Below are 13,462 nucleotides of genomic sequence, written 5' to 3'. Positions count from 1 at the left end.
TAAGATTTAGGTCTTTGGTATTTTAAAATAGCATTCTTGCCACTCTGCTTCATGGCATCAAGTCAAATAAGACCCTCATTTATACACTGCTAATAGGGAAAAATTAGACAGCGAAATAACTTTCTCAGCTGAGAGATGAGGTCTGGGTATGTAAAATAAGGAGAAAAGAGAAGATTATGAACTATGATGCTGTAAGTCAGGCTTCCAGTTGAAAAGCTGGTGGTTTAAATAAGAGTTCCTTGAAAACACAGACATGATAAGATGAGCTTAAACTTTGACATAAATGATATTTAAAAACATGAACCTCCCTTTAGAGAAAATCAGGTTTTTAAAAAAAAATGTTAATGTTTATTTTTGAAAGAGAGAGAGTGGAGCGGTGGGGAGAGAGTGGGGGAGACAGAGAATCCAAAGCAGGCTCCACGCTGTCATTGCAAGGCCTTGATGTGGGGCTCAAACTCATGAACCATGAGATCATGACTTGAGCTGAAGTTGGACGCTCAATCTACTGAGCCACCCGGGCGCCCGAGAGAGAAGCAATTTTTTAAAGGGGATTCATAACACAAACAATGTAAACCTAAAAGTACTTTGTTGATTCAAGTACCGTGTAATAGTGCCTTCAATGGGCTAAAAGGAGAAACTAGACACTACAGACCATTTATCTAGGGAACGAAACAAGGGACCTCTTTGCCAACTAATCAGGTTGAGATAAAGTTCTCAAGTAACTCTTCACAATGCTGTCTTCTCTATCATAAGGGACGGATTTCTGCTGTTCAGTTTTTCTTCCATTTAAGGTAAAGCAGCAACTACTCCTTTGCTGTCAGAATGTTTCATTACAGAACATGGCTTTGCCCACCTAAATGGTAAGCCTATTTGTATGAATGTCAAAGGAGATACTGTGGAAATTGAACAGGGCTGGAGTAGGGGATGGTGGTATTTGATAAAGTGAATTTATTATAAATCACTTCTGATGAAAATAAACTTTTAAGAAGTTACTGAAATTTTAATTTTGTGTCTTACGTATTTGTCTCAAAAATACCATTAAGAGTACCATTAAGAGTGCCAGTATGGTCTCTAATATTTAACATACCATCACTTCCGTTGTATCTTTCCTGTAGTCAAGAAAATAAGTGGGCATCTCACATATACAAACAGAAAATTCAAGTCAGCACTTGCTTAAACTGCAGCACACAATTAAAAAATAAGGATGCTTATGATTTACAGGCATCTGTAATCCTATTTATACCAAGGAGTAACATCAAACACACCTCCATGAGCTTAAACCTCTTACCAAGGCAGGATTTTAAATATGTTGATTATAGGATGTGTAGGCAAACATTAATCTGAAATTTTGTCTTCTATTTGAAAGTTTGTAATAACATATGCAGACATTATTTATAAAATCTTTACTTCAAACTTTGCCAGTGTTCCCTTAGTAAAAATGTTCCAGCAAGTGGAAAAAAATCTGTATTAGAATTGAAATAATGCAGTTCCAGAGAAATAAACATATAAACTAAAATACAAGATAATATGAAAAATATGAAATTGATTATTTAGCATACTTTCCCCTGAAGGTGACTTGCACCCATATAATGACATTCTGGTTTGAAGTACACTGAACTTCATCATATATAAATATAAAAATAGATATTGATATAAATATAGATATATAAATGCTTCCAAGTGATTCCTTAGTCTTCATTTCTCAAAGTGACTCATGTGAGCAGCTGGTTATAAACACCTGTAATTCTTTTTTTTCTTTTTTTACTGTATTTACTTCTTGAAGGAAAATTCGATTTATTGGTTCATCAACAGCTTCCTCACTGCCTCCTCTGCAGCATTCAGTACTGTTATGCATAACCCTCATCACATAGCCCTGGCATCCCTAGTCTTACCTCATTTGGCTCTGCCTCAGCTTCCTCTCTATTTCTCTGTCTACCTCTGCCATCCTATTTCTTTTAGTCCACAGACACCTTGCTGTGGCCTTAAGCAGAGTCTGTCATTAAATGGCTGAGTCCCTACATCTGCCAGATGCCACCTCTGTTGGGCCCTATTAGCAATAGGTCTTTGATGCTATGTTGGCATCTTGCCTCTCCCGCTTTCTACCTCCGCCAATAAGATCCATTTGTGTCAAACTGATATTTAAGTCATGGGCGTGGGGCTGAGATTGTCCACAAAGGTGGGGTTAGAAGGAAAGAGGGTTGGGAAATGAACATAGGAAAAGATACATATTGTGAGCAAGTGTGGAAGAAGAGCTAAGAAATTACCCCTACGTTTCCCCATATGTACATCTCTAATCGAGATCGTCTTCTGAACTCTGACTTGTATCTATCCAACTGTCTCTTTGATATTCATGTGGATGTCTAATAAACATCTTACGCTTAACATATCACCACTAAACTTATACCAAATCTTTCCCCCAACCTGATCCTCCTGCAATCGCCCACAGTACGTAGTTTAACGGCAGCTCCGTTCTCCCAGTTGGTCATGACAAAATTATTCGTGGTATCCTCGAATTCTCTCTCTCCCAGCCTACACGCAAGTGGCCACCAAATCCTATGAGCTCGACCTTTGGAATGTGTCCAGAATTTGACCCTGCCACCGCTCTGATACACACCACCATCTCTAGCTGGGATAATTCTGAATATGGGTATAATAAGAGTGCTTTCTTCATAAGGTTGTTGTGATGACCATATGACTCACCATAAGCAAAGAATTTAAAACATGTCTTGGGACAAAATAAGTGAGTGGTAGCTATTAGTACTGTCCAAATTCCAATTACATCCAACTACAGATATTCAAGGGCTTTCTCCTTTATAAAACTATTCTGCTTCAGCTTTCTAAATTCTGAATTGCTTTCTCCTCCTCATGAATTCTGTTTCACATATTCCTTATACGGTATTTTGGCTATACTATGCCTTTCCTCCCTCTGTCACTTCCTAACTTGTTTGCATAACTCTGATATGTGTATCCCATTAATGTCACAAATTACGAGAGTGCAGAGATCAAGTCTTATATTTCTCTTTTAGAGTATTAAACCCAGTATTTGAGCATTAATAAGTATTTGTTGATTTGAAGGGAAAAGTGGAGCTGAAGCTCTGAATCTTAACTTGCTTATGAAAATCCAATTTGAATGGAATCACTGAACCTTAAGATTTTGTTACACTGTTCTTGAACCATGGCAGATACGCATTCAGGTCCCAGCAGATGTTGTGAGCTCTTCAGTTATTTCCCTGTTTATTCTATTTCACTTTTACTGGTTATTTCGCTATTAGAGTAAATAGAAGAATAACAGTCCATCTGCATTTCTGGCTAAGTTGCTCCATGGTTTCCTCAGATACCTCAGATACCTAACTCCTTCATTCAGAATTACCTCGGCCCATGTTTCTCACATGCCACAGAGCATCGACAAGAAAAGAAAAATGTAAAACCTTCACTTTACTGCCCCAAGTATTCCTCAAAGACAATGAATCTAGTCCATCAGCACCAGCTAAACTGGAAACAATTTCACAAGTCATTTTGCGATAGGTACATTTTGTGTTGAGTTGCGCACATTGTCTAAATCACTTTATTGAAAGTCTCGATAGAAAAATTGGCTCTTGCACATAGCAAAGCAGAGTTGTAAGGAAGCAAATGCTATTTCTCTTCAAAATTAGACATATGGCATTCTATGTTTCCATTTTTTTAGAACCAGGGCATGCTTTTATGTCTTGTGTAACTGAGTTGAGGAGGGGCAGGTAGGTTTTATGGAGAAAAATTCTAAGGCAATATAGCAACCGAGGGAAACCTAAAGGAAATGATTACCACTGAGGAATGGGATTTAAAACTGTGGACAGGATGTTTTTCTTTCCTCTATTCCCTTTACACTCTTTTTATCCAGTATACATATGCCATCATGAGCATATTATTATTTTGACAAAGAACTGAAAATCCAGTATGAGTAATCAATCAAGGTCATAGATAGCTACTATACAAGATATACTTAAGTCTGTAAGAATACAAATGACATACTCTATTTTGGAAAAAAAACAGGAAACCTCTTTGGTAATATTTTACCTATTTTATACATGATTAATGTTGTTGATGTTGGGAGAACATGCATTCCATCGTAAGTGTTTTTGATGGGGGACAGAGAAAGCAAAACCATTGTCTCATATCATCGTTCTGAGATAAACCTAAACTAAAATTTAAGAATGACAAAACAAAACATGATACAGAAGGAGGATCCTAACATTCTACTTCCTATCTTTACCTTTGTGGAAGCCCCACAGATACCCCAAATGCTGAGAACATTCTTTACTCTTTTGTCTAAGGTGTGGCAAATTCAACTTGGGAATTGGGAGTAAATGGTGCCCATTAATTACATGTGGTTTACAAAAGAAACTTTTTAGTTCTTTTCCTTGAATGTTAAACAATATGCGTTAGGATTTAGAAATAAGTAGACTTGGAGAAAAGTCACTGAATTAGAATGAACTATACACAATTGCCAATATTTGAACATTTTGATCTACATAATGTCACTTCATAAGGCTCAACTGAAAGCTATTATAGTATTAATGTGGTCATGATTACTGACGTAAGCAGGAAAATGAATACAGAGTAGCTTTTCTAAATGGCAAAAGGAAAAAAAAAAAAGTAATAAAGATAAATCTCGGAACTCCAAGAAAGAGAAGCTTCAATGCTTTAAAACAGTTTAAATCAAGTTCTTTTTTTTTCATAGTTCTGTAATCTGAACAAAGAATTGTAAATTACTGAAAAAGAGTTGGGAAAAAATGAATTCAACAAATTTCACTGGAAAACAAAACTCAAAACAAAACAACAAAACAAACTGAAAAAACAGCATCTTATTCTTGGTAAAAGCCATAGTGCAGAGAAAGTTGGAATGATCTAGAGTTTTCACAACCTCAAGAGAAGTACAGAACAAAGAATTATTTTTTAGTACCTGAAATTAATTGAAGAATGGAAAAGTTTGCCCCCACATAAGTAATACTTAGCGTTGGAAATATAGTAAAAGAAAATGAGCATAAATAAGATTCTCTAAAAGAAGTTTTTGTCAAAAACAAGTTTTTTTAGACTCCGTGCATTCTCGTTGACTTTAAACTTTTTTTTTTTTTAAACTTTAGACTATTTGCCAAATCTGGAAACAGCTTTATGTATATTTTATGCTGTTGTCAACATGTTATTTAAAGTATTTTACACATAAATATGCAATTGTATAAGGTTTACTGCTTTTTAAAAGACCAGTTTTAAAAGATTATTTCCATAAAAATTTAATTTATAATGATTTTTAAGATTTGGGGTATTTGATGAAGTAGACGGGTTTTACAAATCGTGACATTTATATAATTACACATTTTTACAAGAATTTTTTCACATAATCCTACATGCTTTCACTTTATCTTCACAAGTGTACAGCTCAAAAGGCTGAGACAGGTATTATCATTAATTTCAGTTCAAAGTTAAGAAAACTGAGACTTACATGATTTGCTCAAGGACACAAGAGTCAGATGTGGGATCTAAATCTAAGTCTTTTCTGTTCCAATTCAGTGTTTTACCATATAATGCAAGCTCAGTGTACGCAAAATATTACTAACATTTTAATTACATGTGGATTTCCTGCCACATACATAAGTGATTGGCCTAAAATTCAGTATGTCCAAACCCAGATAGCATAAATGTCTCCATGCTAGTCTATGTGCACAGATTGTTAGAAGTCACCTATGTCTGGATGATTTAAATCAATGACCAAGAATACAATATAAAAGAGGCTAATTTTGTTTCTCCTTTTAGGCTTGGTACTGCTAGATTAACTTAACAATGCTTTGTCATCTTAGAGCACGGAGTCCCTATCTGGATTTACAAGACTGTCGTTCATTCATCCAACAGATTCACACTGAGTGTCTATTAACTGCTTGGTACTGTTCTAGGACTTGTAGATCCAGTGGTGAACAACAAAAGATACTGTGTTTTCTGCCTGGTGGTTGTGCATGTGATGTTTGCTGGTCACCACAGGGAACAGGTCAGAAGGAGCAGATAGCTCATTTGCAAACCATTGCAGGCGGTGAAAACTGTATCTTTTGCTCTTGCTGACTCACTATCACCATTTTAATAAATGCAGCGCTGCAGTTAAATGGATATATTTACACTTAAGTGCATGTTGCGTGTGTCTTCAGATTTATAAAACCCTGCACTACTGTTTTCACATTTGGGGTAGCTGAAAATAATAGCTTTAAGCAGTATGAGCTAACAAAAATGCCTTGAGACCCTATGTAACTTGGTTAATAGAAGAGCACACAACTTTGATTTCTAAGGAAAAAAAAAAAAAGATTAGAGAAACCCATTAGTGGCTGTTGTGACAGCAGTCATTGGGGAGTAGATCTATCTGAAAATTGAAAAAGAGCAAACGGCGCACCAAAGACTCAAACTCCAGTTCATTTTCACTCTCTGGAATTTGTCTTCATCTGACAGATGAAGGCAAGACCCTAAATAAATCTAATTCTTATCCTCTGTATGTCCCGTCCAGCTACCAGGCTCTACATTAATGACATATCAAATTGGGAAGAGTGTTCAATCAAAAGGCATTAAAGTACTTATTAATGAGATTTTTCTGAGCTTCTAAAGAAGAATCTTAAAGTTATTTTTAGTGGCTCTATGGTTAGTTATCCTTTTGCTTTTTCTGCACGGTTTATGGTCCACATGTGAACAGCACTTCGTAAATACAACAACGGATTTTGTCCGAAACATTCTCCATAGGAGGATGCATGGTCCTTGCAGAACTAACAAATCAGCAATTATATATCACCCATCGGAAGATGGCATGTGACTTGGTCAAAGAAGAGAATTGGTCATGAACAGAAGGGAAACCTCCCCAGAACTGAATTTCGACCTCCAAACTTCCTCCAGCCTCATGCATTGTATGTTTTAACGTGGAAAGTTCTGACTTCTTGAATTTATAGGATGGGGATGATCCAAATAGTCTTGCTGAGAGCAATTAAGCAGGAGTGGTTCTCAAAGTGCATTTTAGCAAAGATGGGAGTACACTACAGCTAGGGAGCCAAAGTAGGACAACGGTTGGGCCTGATGAAATAATGGCAGGCAGAAGAGAATGGATTATCTCCTGTAAAAGAGAGACATGTGTACAATATAAAAGAAAACTGTACTAAAATCACAAGTAAATATGAGCTGGCCATGGTTACGATGCGGTAAATATCTATAATCTCTTCACTAGAAGAGGAATGAAAAAGTACTGATAAAATGACTGAAGTACGATTTAAATCACAGTGACTAGATTAATATTTGTAAAGTAATTCACAAATATAAATAGCAAATTGAACAAATAAATCCCCAATGATAAAAACAGTTGAAGAAAGGAATTATATTTATAGCTGAATGAATGTGTTAGCTGAAAAACTTGATTTTCCTCAGAGAAATCACTAAATGATTACATTATTCAAAATGTTATATGTAGTCCAAAAGATCAGTTTTTACAATGTGGTAATACATTTAATTTAAGTAGAATTCAAAAAGCATTTAGAATCAAATTTTGCTTTGACATTTTATACGCTCCATGATTACTTAATTTAGAATAATTGCAAACTCCTCTTGTTGGAATATTATTAAATCGGTGAAAAAAATCTAACGCTCTATGTAGTATGCCCCTGCGCTACATTCTTTTATTTGCCTTCAGCTCTTTGGTTCAGATTTGTACGTGAGGTATCTCCTTCTATTATTTAATTCCCTTAATACCAGGCTAAAAGAGTTTGCACATGGTACTAGTTTTTTCCTCATTCAAATGACCGGCATCATTAAGCGTGTGCTTAGATGTGATGAAATAGATTCCAATGGAGAAAGATCCTGATCAGGGAGATAAGATCTCATTGCCAGGGCTTTTGCCCCTGCTTCAAGGCAAGATGAGGACAGAAGGCATAAATATCGGGGAGAAGAAATCTTACATCCCTCAAGGAATCCTCTGCCAAAGTCACAGGACACCTAAATTCTGCTGAGCCCCAAATCTGCTGAGAATAGGTCTTCATACATCCATGCTCAAGTCTCTGTGTGGATAGAGAAATAAATCTGTTGCCTCCACTTTGAAAACATTACCAGGGTCTGGGAATCTCTCGCAACCACCCTAGCCCAGACCACCAGCATCTCTTCTCCAATTGCTTTCCTTGGTTTTACTCTTGATCCCTTTTAGGTCTACTTAAAGCACAAACCAGATCACGTCATTCATCTCCTCAAAAGTCTACTGTGTCTCCTCTCTCAGTCCGAGCAAAAGGTAGTCTTTACAATGGCACCCGAGGCCCTTCACAATCTGTACCACCCACAGGCCCTTTGATCTGGGGTCCTACTACCCTCCTCTGACTTATTCTGCTTCAGCCACACTGGCGACCCTGCTGTACAGTGATCAAGTTAGGGACGCTCCCAACATGTGGGCCTCTGCCCTATCCGCTCTGCCCACACAGCAAGGCTGAGCACTAGGATGGCTCCCTCAGTCTCTTCAAATCTTTGTGCAAGTGTCCTTTCCACCCTACTTAAAATTGCAATCCCACCTCTTTCCATTTCACCTACTCCTACCCCCCTGGTAATTTTATATCCCTTATCCAATTCTGTGGGTTTTTTTTTTAATAACAAGTATCATCTTTAAATATACAATATTTACTTATTTATTACTTCTGTGTTTGCCTACATGCTGTCTCCCACTGCTATGGTAAAAACGGCGGGGTCCGTTGATTTGGTTCACCATTTTTTAAGCACTTAGAGTGATGCCAGGTACATGATAAGAGCTTAATAAATACGTTTGAATGCAAAAATCCTCACTCCTTAGATTAGCAGCTTGTCCTAACAATTTCCCTTAGGTCTCAAGGGCCTCACATAAAAGCTGAACCAGTCAAAGAAGACTGAGCGACTTTGCTTTACAGCCTTTGGCTCGTTAAGCTCACAACAAGCTCTTCCAAGTGCTGCTGAGGTTGAACAATAGCTGTGTCTACTTGGATCCTCTCTAAACTGTGCATTAGGCCCAAGTGCCATGTCAACATCTGGGAGCTTTTTTCACATGTCCACACTTCTTGTCACTCTCTTGCCTACCAAAACCACAAACAATTTCTATTCACCTCAACCAGAGCATGTGTACTATCATCAGCTTAGAAGAAAGAAGTGAGATGATTCATGTCTGACTTCTTTCTTTCCTTCCCTTTCCTTTTCTCTTCTTCCCTCCCCCCCCTTTGCCTCCTCCCTTCCTTCCTTTTATGGAATCTTGTTAAACCTTCATGGATTCATAGACAATGAGAACTCAGGACATTTTTCCTACAAACTGGGCATGACAGACCTCCATATTCTACTGTGTTTTGTCCAAATTCATGTTTGGTACGCTCAACAGAAAACCCGAGAAAAAAACCTCGTGAGGTAGTATGGTACAGTGGTTAACAGCTCAGACCCTGGAGCTGCGTTGCTTGCGTTCAAATCTGTGCTCCATCAATATGAGCTGCGCCAACTTTATCAAGTTACTCTCTATTTCTTTAGTTTTTTTTTCATCTTCAAATGCGGAAAATAATTTTACATATTTCATAGATTTGTAGTGAGGATTAAATTAGTTAATATAGGTAGATTATTAACAGTGCCTGACCAGTGGATAAAAACTAATTCTTATTATAGCAAAAGATTAAACCCCATTGTCACCCTTATTCTAATCCATGCTCCTATTTTTGTCCTCAAAGCTTACTTTATTAATGCCAAGGTCTAATTAAGCAACTTAAGGGGCTCCTTAGTGGGGAAGTAGCACAGTCATCAACCTGAATGGAGTATTTTCCAAGATTTCTGTTAGTAAATGCTGACTAAACAGTGTATATGCTATTATTTCTTTCAAAATTATCGAAGGTTGGATGCCCTAGAAGCAGATTCTAAGACTTGAACATATAGGCACATGATTTACTTGGGAATGATCCCAGGAAGCCCTGGTAAGGCAGTCAGAGAGGAAAGGTGAGAAAACCAGTTAACGACTGTAATATGAGGAAGATTTCCACTGTGCACAGTGGGTCTCAGTCTTTATCCGTAGAAAACTACCTGTCACTGGTTGAGGTTTGTTGGGAGATGGGGGGGAGGCAGAGCCTTAACTCCCTGACACTTACGAGTTTGGACGACTAGAGAGAGCTCTGGGCAGAGTCCCAGGCACCTGCAGGTGGTAGCTGCCAGTCACAGTACAAGGAACCCTGAGTGTGGAGCAGGTATGGGTGAGGCCCCAAGAATACTGGAGATGCCAATACAACTGATGTTTTCAGTAAAGTCAGGTATATGACAGCATTAGGATAAATCCTTTCCATTTGGGCCCCTTAAATAAATCATTTCTGCTGTCACGAGATGTTAAATATTTAAAACTCTCAGGGATCAAACTTTTGGAAACTTAAAAAGTTCTATGTTGATGCTTTATTATCATTTGTGTTGTCGTAAGAACAACTCAGTAACAGGCTTAATATGATATCTAGCCTCTTACTGTTACCTATAGGCTCAATGTCGTACAGCAGATCTCTAGAACTGATTCCATTTGTACTTGATACCCACTGAACAGCAACTCCCCATTTCTCCCTGCCCTCGATCCCTGGCACTCAGAGTTCTACCCTCTTCTATGCTCGCACTTTCATAAAAGGCATGTTGAAGCAGGCTTTCATGACTTAACGTAGTAATTATAGTTGAGCAAATTGTATTAAGACAGTTCACAGTGTTTCTTAAAAATAAAGTATAAGCCATTCCTCATAGTGATTGAGACTTTCAAAACTTTAAATTCTTTCAAAACTCTTGTACTATCATTTGTGCAATGGTTATAAATTTTTATATACAAACAAACACAGTCAATTGATTCACAATGCGAGTATTGGCTTTGATATAAGAATAAATATGTTTTATGTATTTCTCATTCATTGCTAGTTATGCCTTAGCTCATGTGTTAGCTATTAAATGCAGGTTTCCATATGTAAACAGGTATTTATCTGCTTTGTTTTTGTCAAAATGATTAGGTGGCTTTCTAATTCAATAACTCTATGGAAATTATATGGGCTATATTAGCAGTATTATGTTCAGAAAGTAATTATTTTAACTTATTACACATTACTTGTGTTGTATTGTACTTTCAAGAATATGTATGTTAAACCACAACAATGCCTACTACAGTTCTGTAATTTGATTCATGCAAATCTGTCAGGAATAAAGTCAACCACAATTTAATTTCAAACCTTCCCAACCGGCAGCTGTACAATTTATGTGCTACTTTTCTATTTTTACTACTGGATAATGACAATGATGAATGCCTTTAAGAGGAAATACATATTCATTGAAAAGACTGAGATCAAAACTATCCTCTTCAAAAGGCCCACAGAGGTAGGAAGCCCATTTCCCTGCTTCAGGAGATTTGTTGGTGGTGAGCTGGAATTATGCCCAAAAATGCATCTCATGAGGATTCAATAATCCGGTTAAATTAAACCTGCCATAATACCTCTTTACAAACCACAGTAATCAATACCATCACAATTGGCAATAGCTAGAATACTCTTAAATACATCTGGAAGAACAAATGATTAGCTGAGCATAGCCAGGGGCCCATCATTCTGAGTGTGCCAGGTTAAGAGGTATGGAGACAAAGATATTCAATGGGCAACTTAATAAGTTTAGGGTCACTGCTCTCCTGACCCATATGTCCACGAACATGGAATGAAATGAATATTACCTCATTAGCAGTAATTTACATGTTGAATGACAATGATGAACTTATAAACTGTGCTGTCATGTGAAATTAGTGAATGTGAATAATGACAGGAATGCTGGCATGTATCCTTTATCAACTGATTGGGTTTCTTTTCTTCACTGTATCCGTCAGCGATCTGACTTTTATTTCAAAAATACTAAGAAAGAACACCATACTGAAATGGATGGAATAGTTCCAGAGATCCATGCATTTCTTATTTTATTTTAGCATGTAATTTTATAGCTTACTTGATACAACATAAGATAGGAAATTCAAGTGACTCAAGATACCGCAGCTCCGATTTCCAAAACAAATAGCTTTATCTATTTGTATACCTATGCAGACAAATGTGTGATACGGAATGAGTTCTCAAAAAATCATTTAGAGTATAAGACACTTTGGCTAATAGGTGCTGCTGAGAGTGAACTTATCTTCTGTCTATAATCTCCCACTATTTGCATTGAAAAATACCAAGCTATACTATTTCATTCTGAGTGTAAAATGTATGATCACAAAAATTATCTTGAGACCCACATTATTATGTACATTTTCTTGATGCTGCGTTCATTTAGGTTCAGACACTTCCCTCTATAATTCAAAGGCTATTCCCTCATCATGTTTTGCCTTCATTTGGGATTCAGAAATTTGCAGTTGGTGGTTTGAAAAAAACAAAAACAAAAACAAAGACAAAACTGGATTTGGTTGGTAGCCTTTGGCTGGTAATTTTAGAGAAAATATTTCATTGCTTTCTATTTGATTAGACTCCATATATTATAGTACTGATACTGGAACTAATTCTAAATTGTATATATATATTAAGTTAAAACTATAGGCAATAGATATAATTTATTCTTTTGTATTTTTTAATAGATAAAATTTAAAATCTCCTCTAATTCCCTCTTTTATGGGAGGAGAAAGGAATGTATTAGGTGCGAATATACTGTTCCCCTATCAAAGCTTATTTTGGGGTGAGTCCTTTCTGCCCTAAATCGATGTGAAACTATTATTTTTTGTTTCTTCCCTCTTTTAGAAAGGCTCTCAACATTAAATATTATAAAATTCCTCTTCTATGTTTCTCTCTCTACCCCAGATTTCTACAACTAAGCATCCCGTGGAGTGTGCTGGTAATTCGACAGGGGAGTCAAAATGCCTTCAGTGCGTACATTTAGGTCAACTGTTTTCTTCCTGCAAATGATCAAGATGAGTATCTTGTAAAATTTAACAAAAATGCTTTGCTTTTACCTTCAGAGACTCCTCTTGTTTAAAGAGATCTTCGAAATCTTTAGCACGGAGGTCAGGAGCATTAAGAAGTTGTTCCACTTCTGACAGGGCTTGTGAGACGTGAGTGATCTCAGTCAGGTAAGTAGAAGGCACATAAGAAATTTCCAAAGGCATGTCTTCAGTCATCACCATCATCGATTCTTCATGGACTGTGTGCTGGTATAGATATACAAAAGAAGAATTCTTTTAGCTTCCTAATAATGAAAAGACCTCTACTGAATTTATATAAATTCCAGTCTAGAGCTGGCAGAGGGCTGAAAATGAACAAAAATCCATGATGGTAAGTCTAGTAAAAGGGTTATTATTTATATACCCTCTTCTTGCAGAAAGTGTTAGAAGCGTTTAAAAATAAGACATACATACACGTTAGTACCACGAATATGAGAATGAAAGACCAAGAGCCATAAGGTCATGAGAGGGATAGTTTTACTCTAAGAAAAGGATGATTTTCAT

At 36.9% G+C, this 13,462-nt stretch overlaps 1 protein-coding gene across 18 annotated transcripts in view; it reads right to left on the bottom strand.

Annotated features, from left to right (window-relative positions):
• Nucleotides 1–13,462, bottom strand: part of DMD (dystrophin) — a 2,111,713-nt gene that overhangs the window by 1,129,612 nt on the left and 968,639 nt on the right. For all 18 annotated transcript variants that reach the window (XM_053892047.1, XM_053892050.1, XM_053892044.1 and 15 more), the window contains one exon: nucleotides 12,971–13,165. In XM_053892047.1, coding sequence (XP_053748022.1) covers nucleotides 12,971–13,165 — 195 coding nt within the window. The remainder of the gene's footprint in view (nucleotides 1–12,970; nucleotides 13,166–13,462) is intronic.

Source organism: Panthera pardus, unplaced genomic scaffold (assembly GCF_024362965.1).
Source record: "Panthera pardus isolate Hobbes unplaced genomic scaffold, ASM2436296v1 HiC_scaffold_27, whole genome shotgun sequence".
Classification (NCBI taxonomy): domain Eukaryota; kingdom Metazoa; phylum Chordata; class Mammalia; order Carnivora; family Felidae; genus Panthera; species Panthera pardus.
Note: the sequence above shows the minus strand (reverse complement) of the source record. Positions and strands in the feature narration are given on the sequence as shown.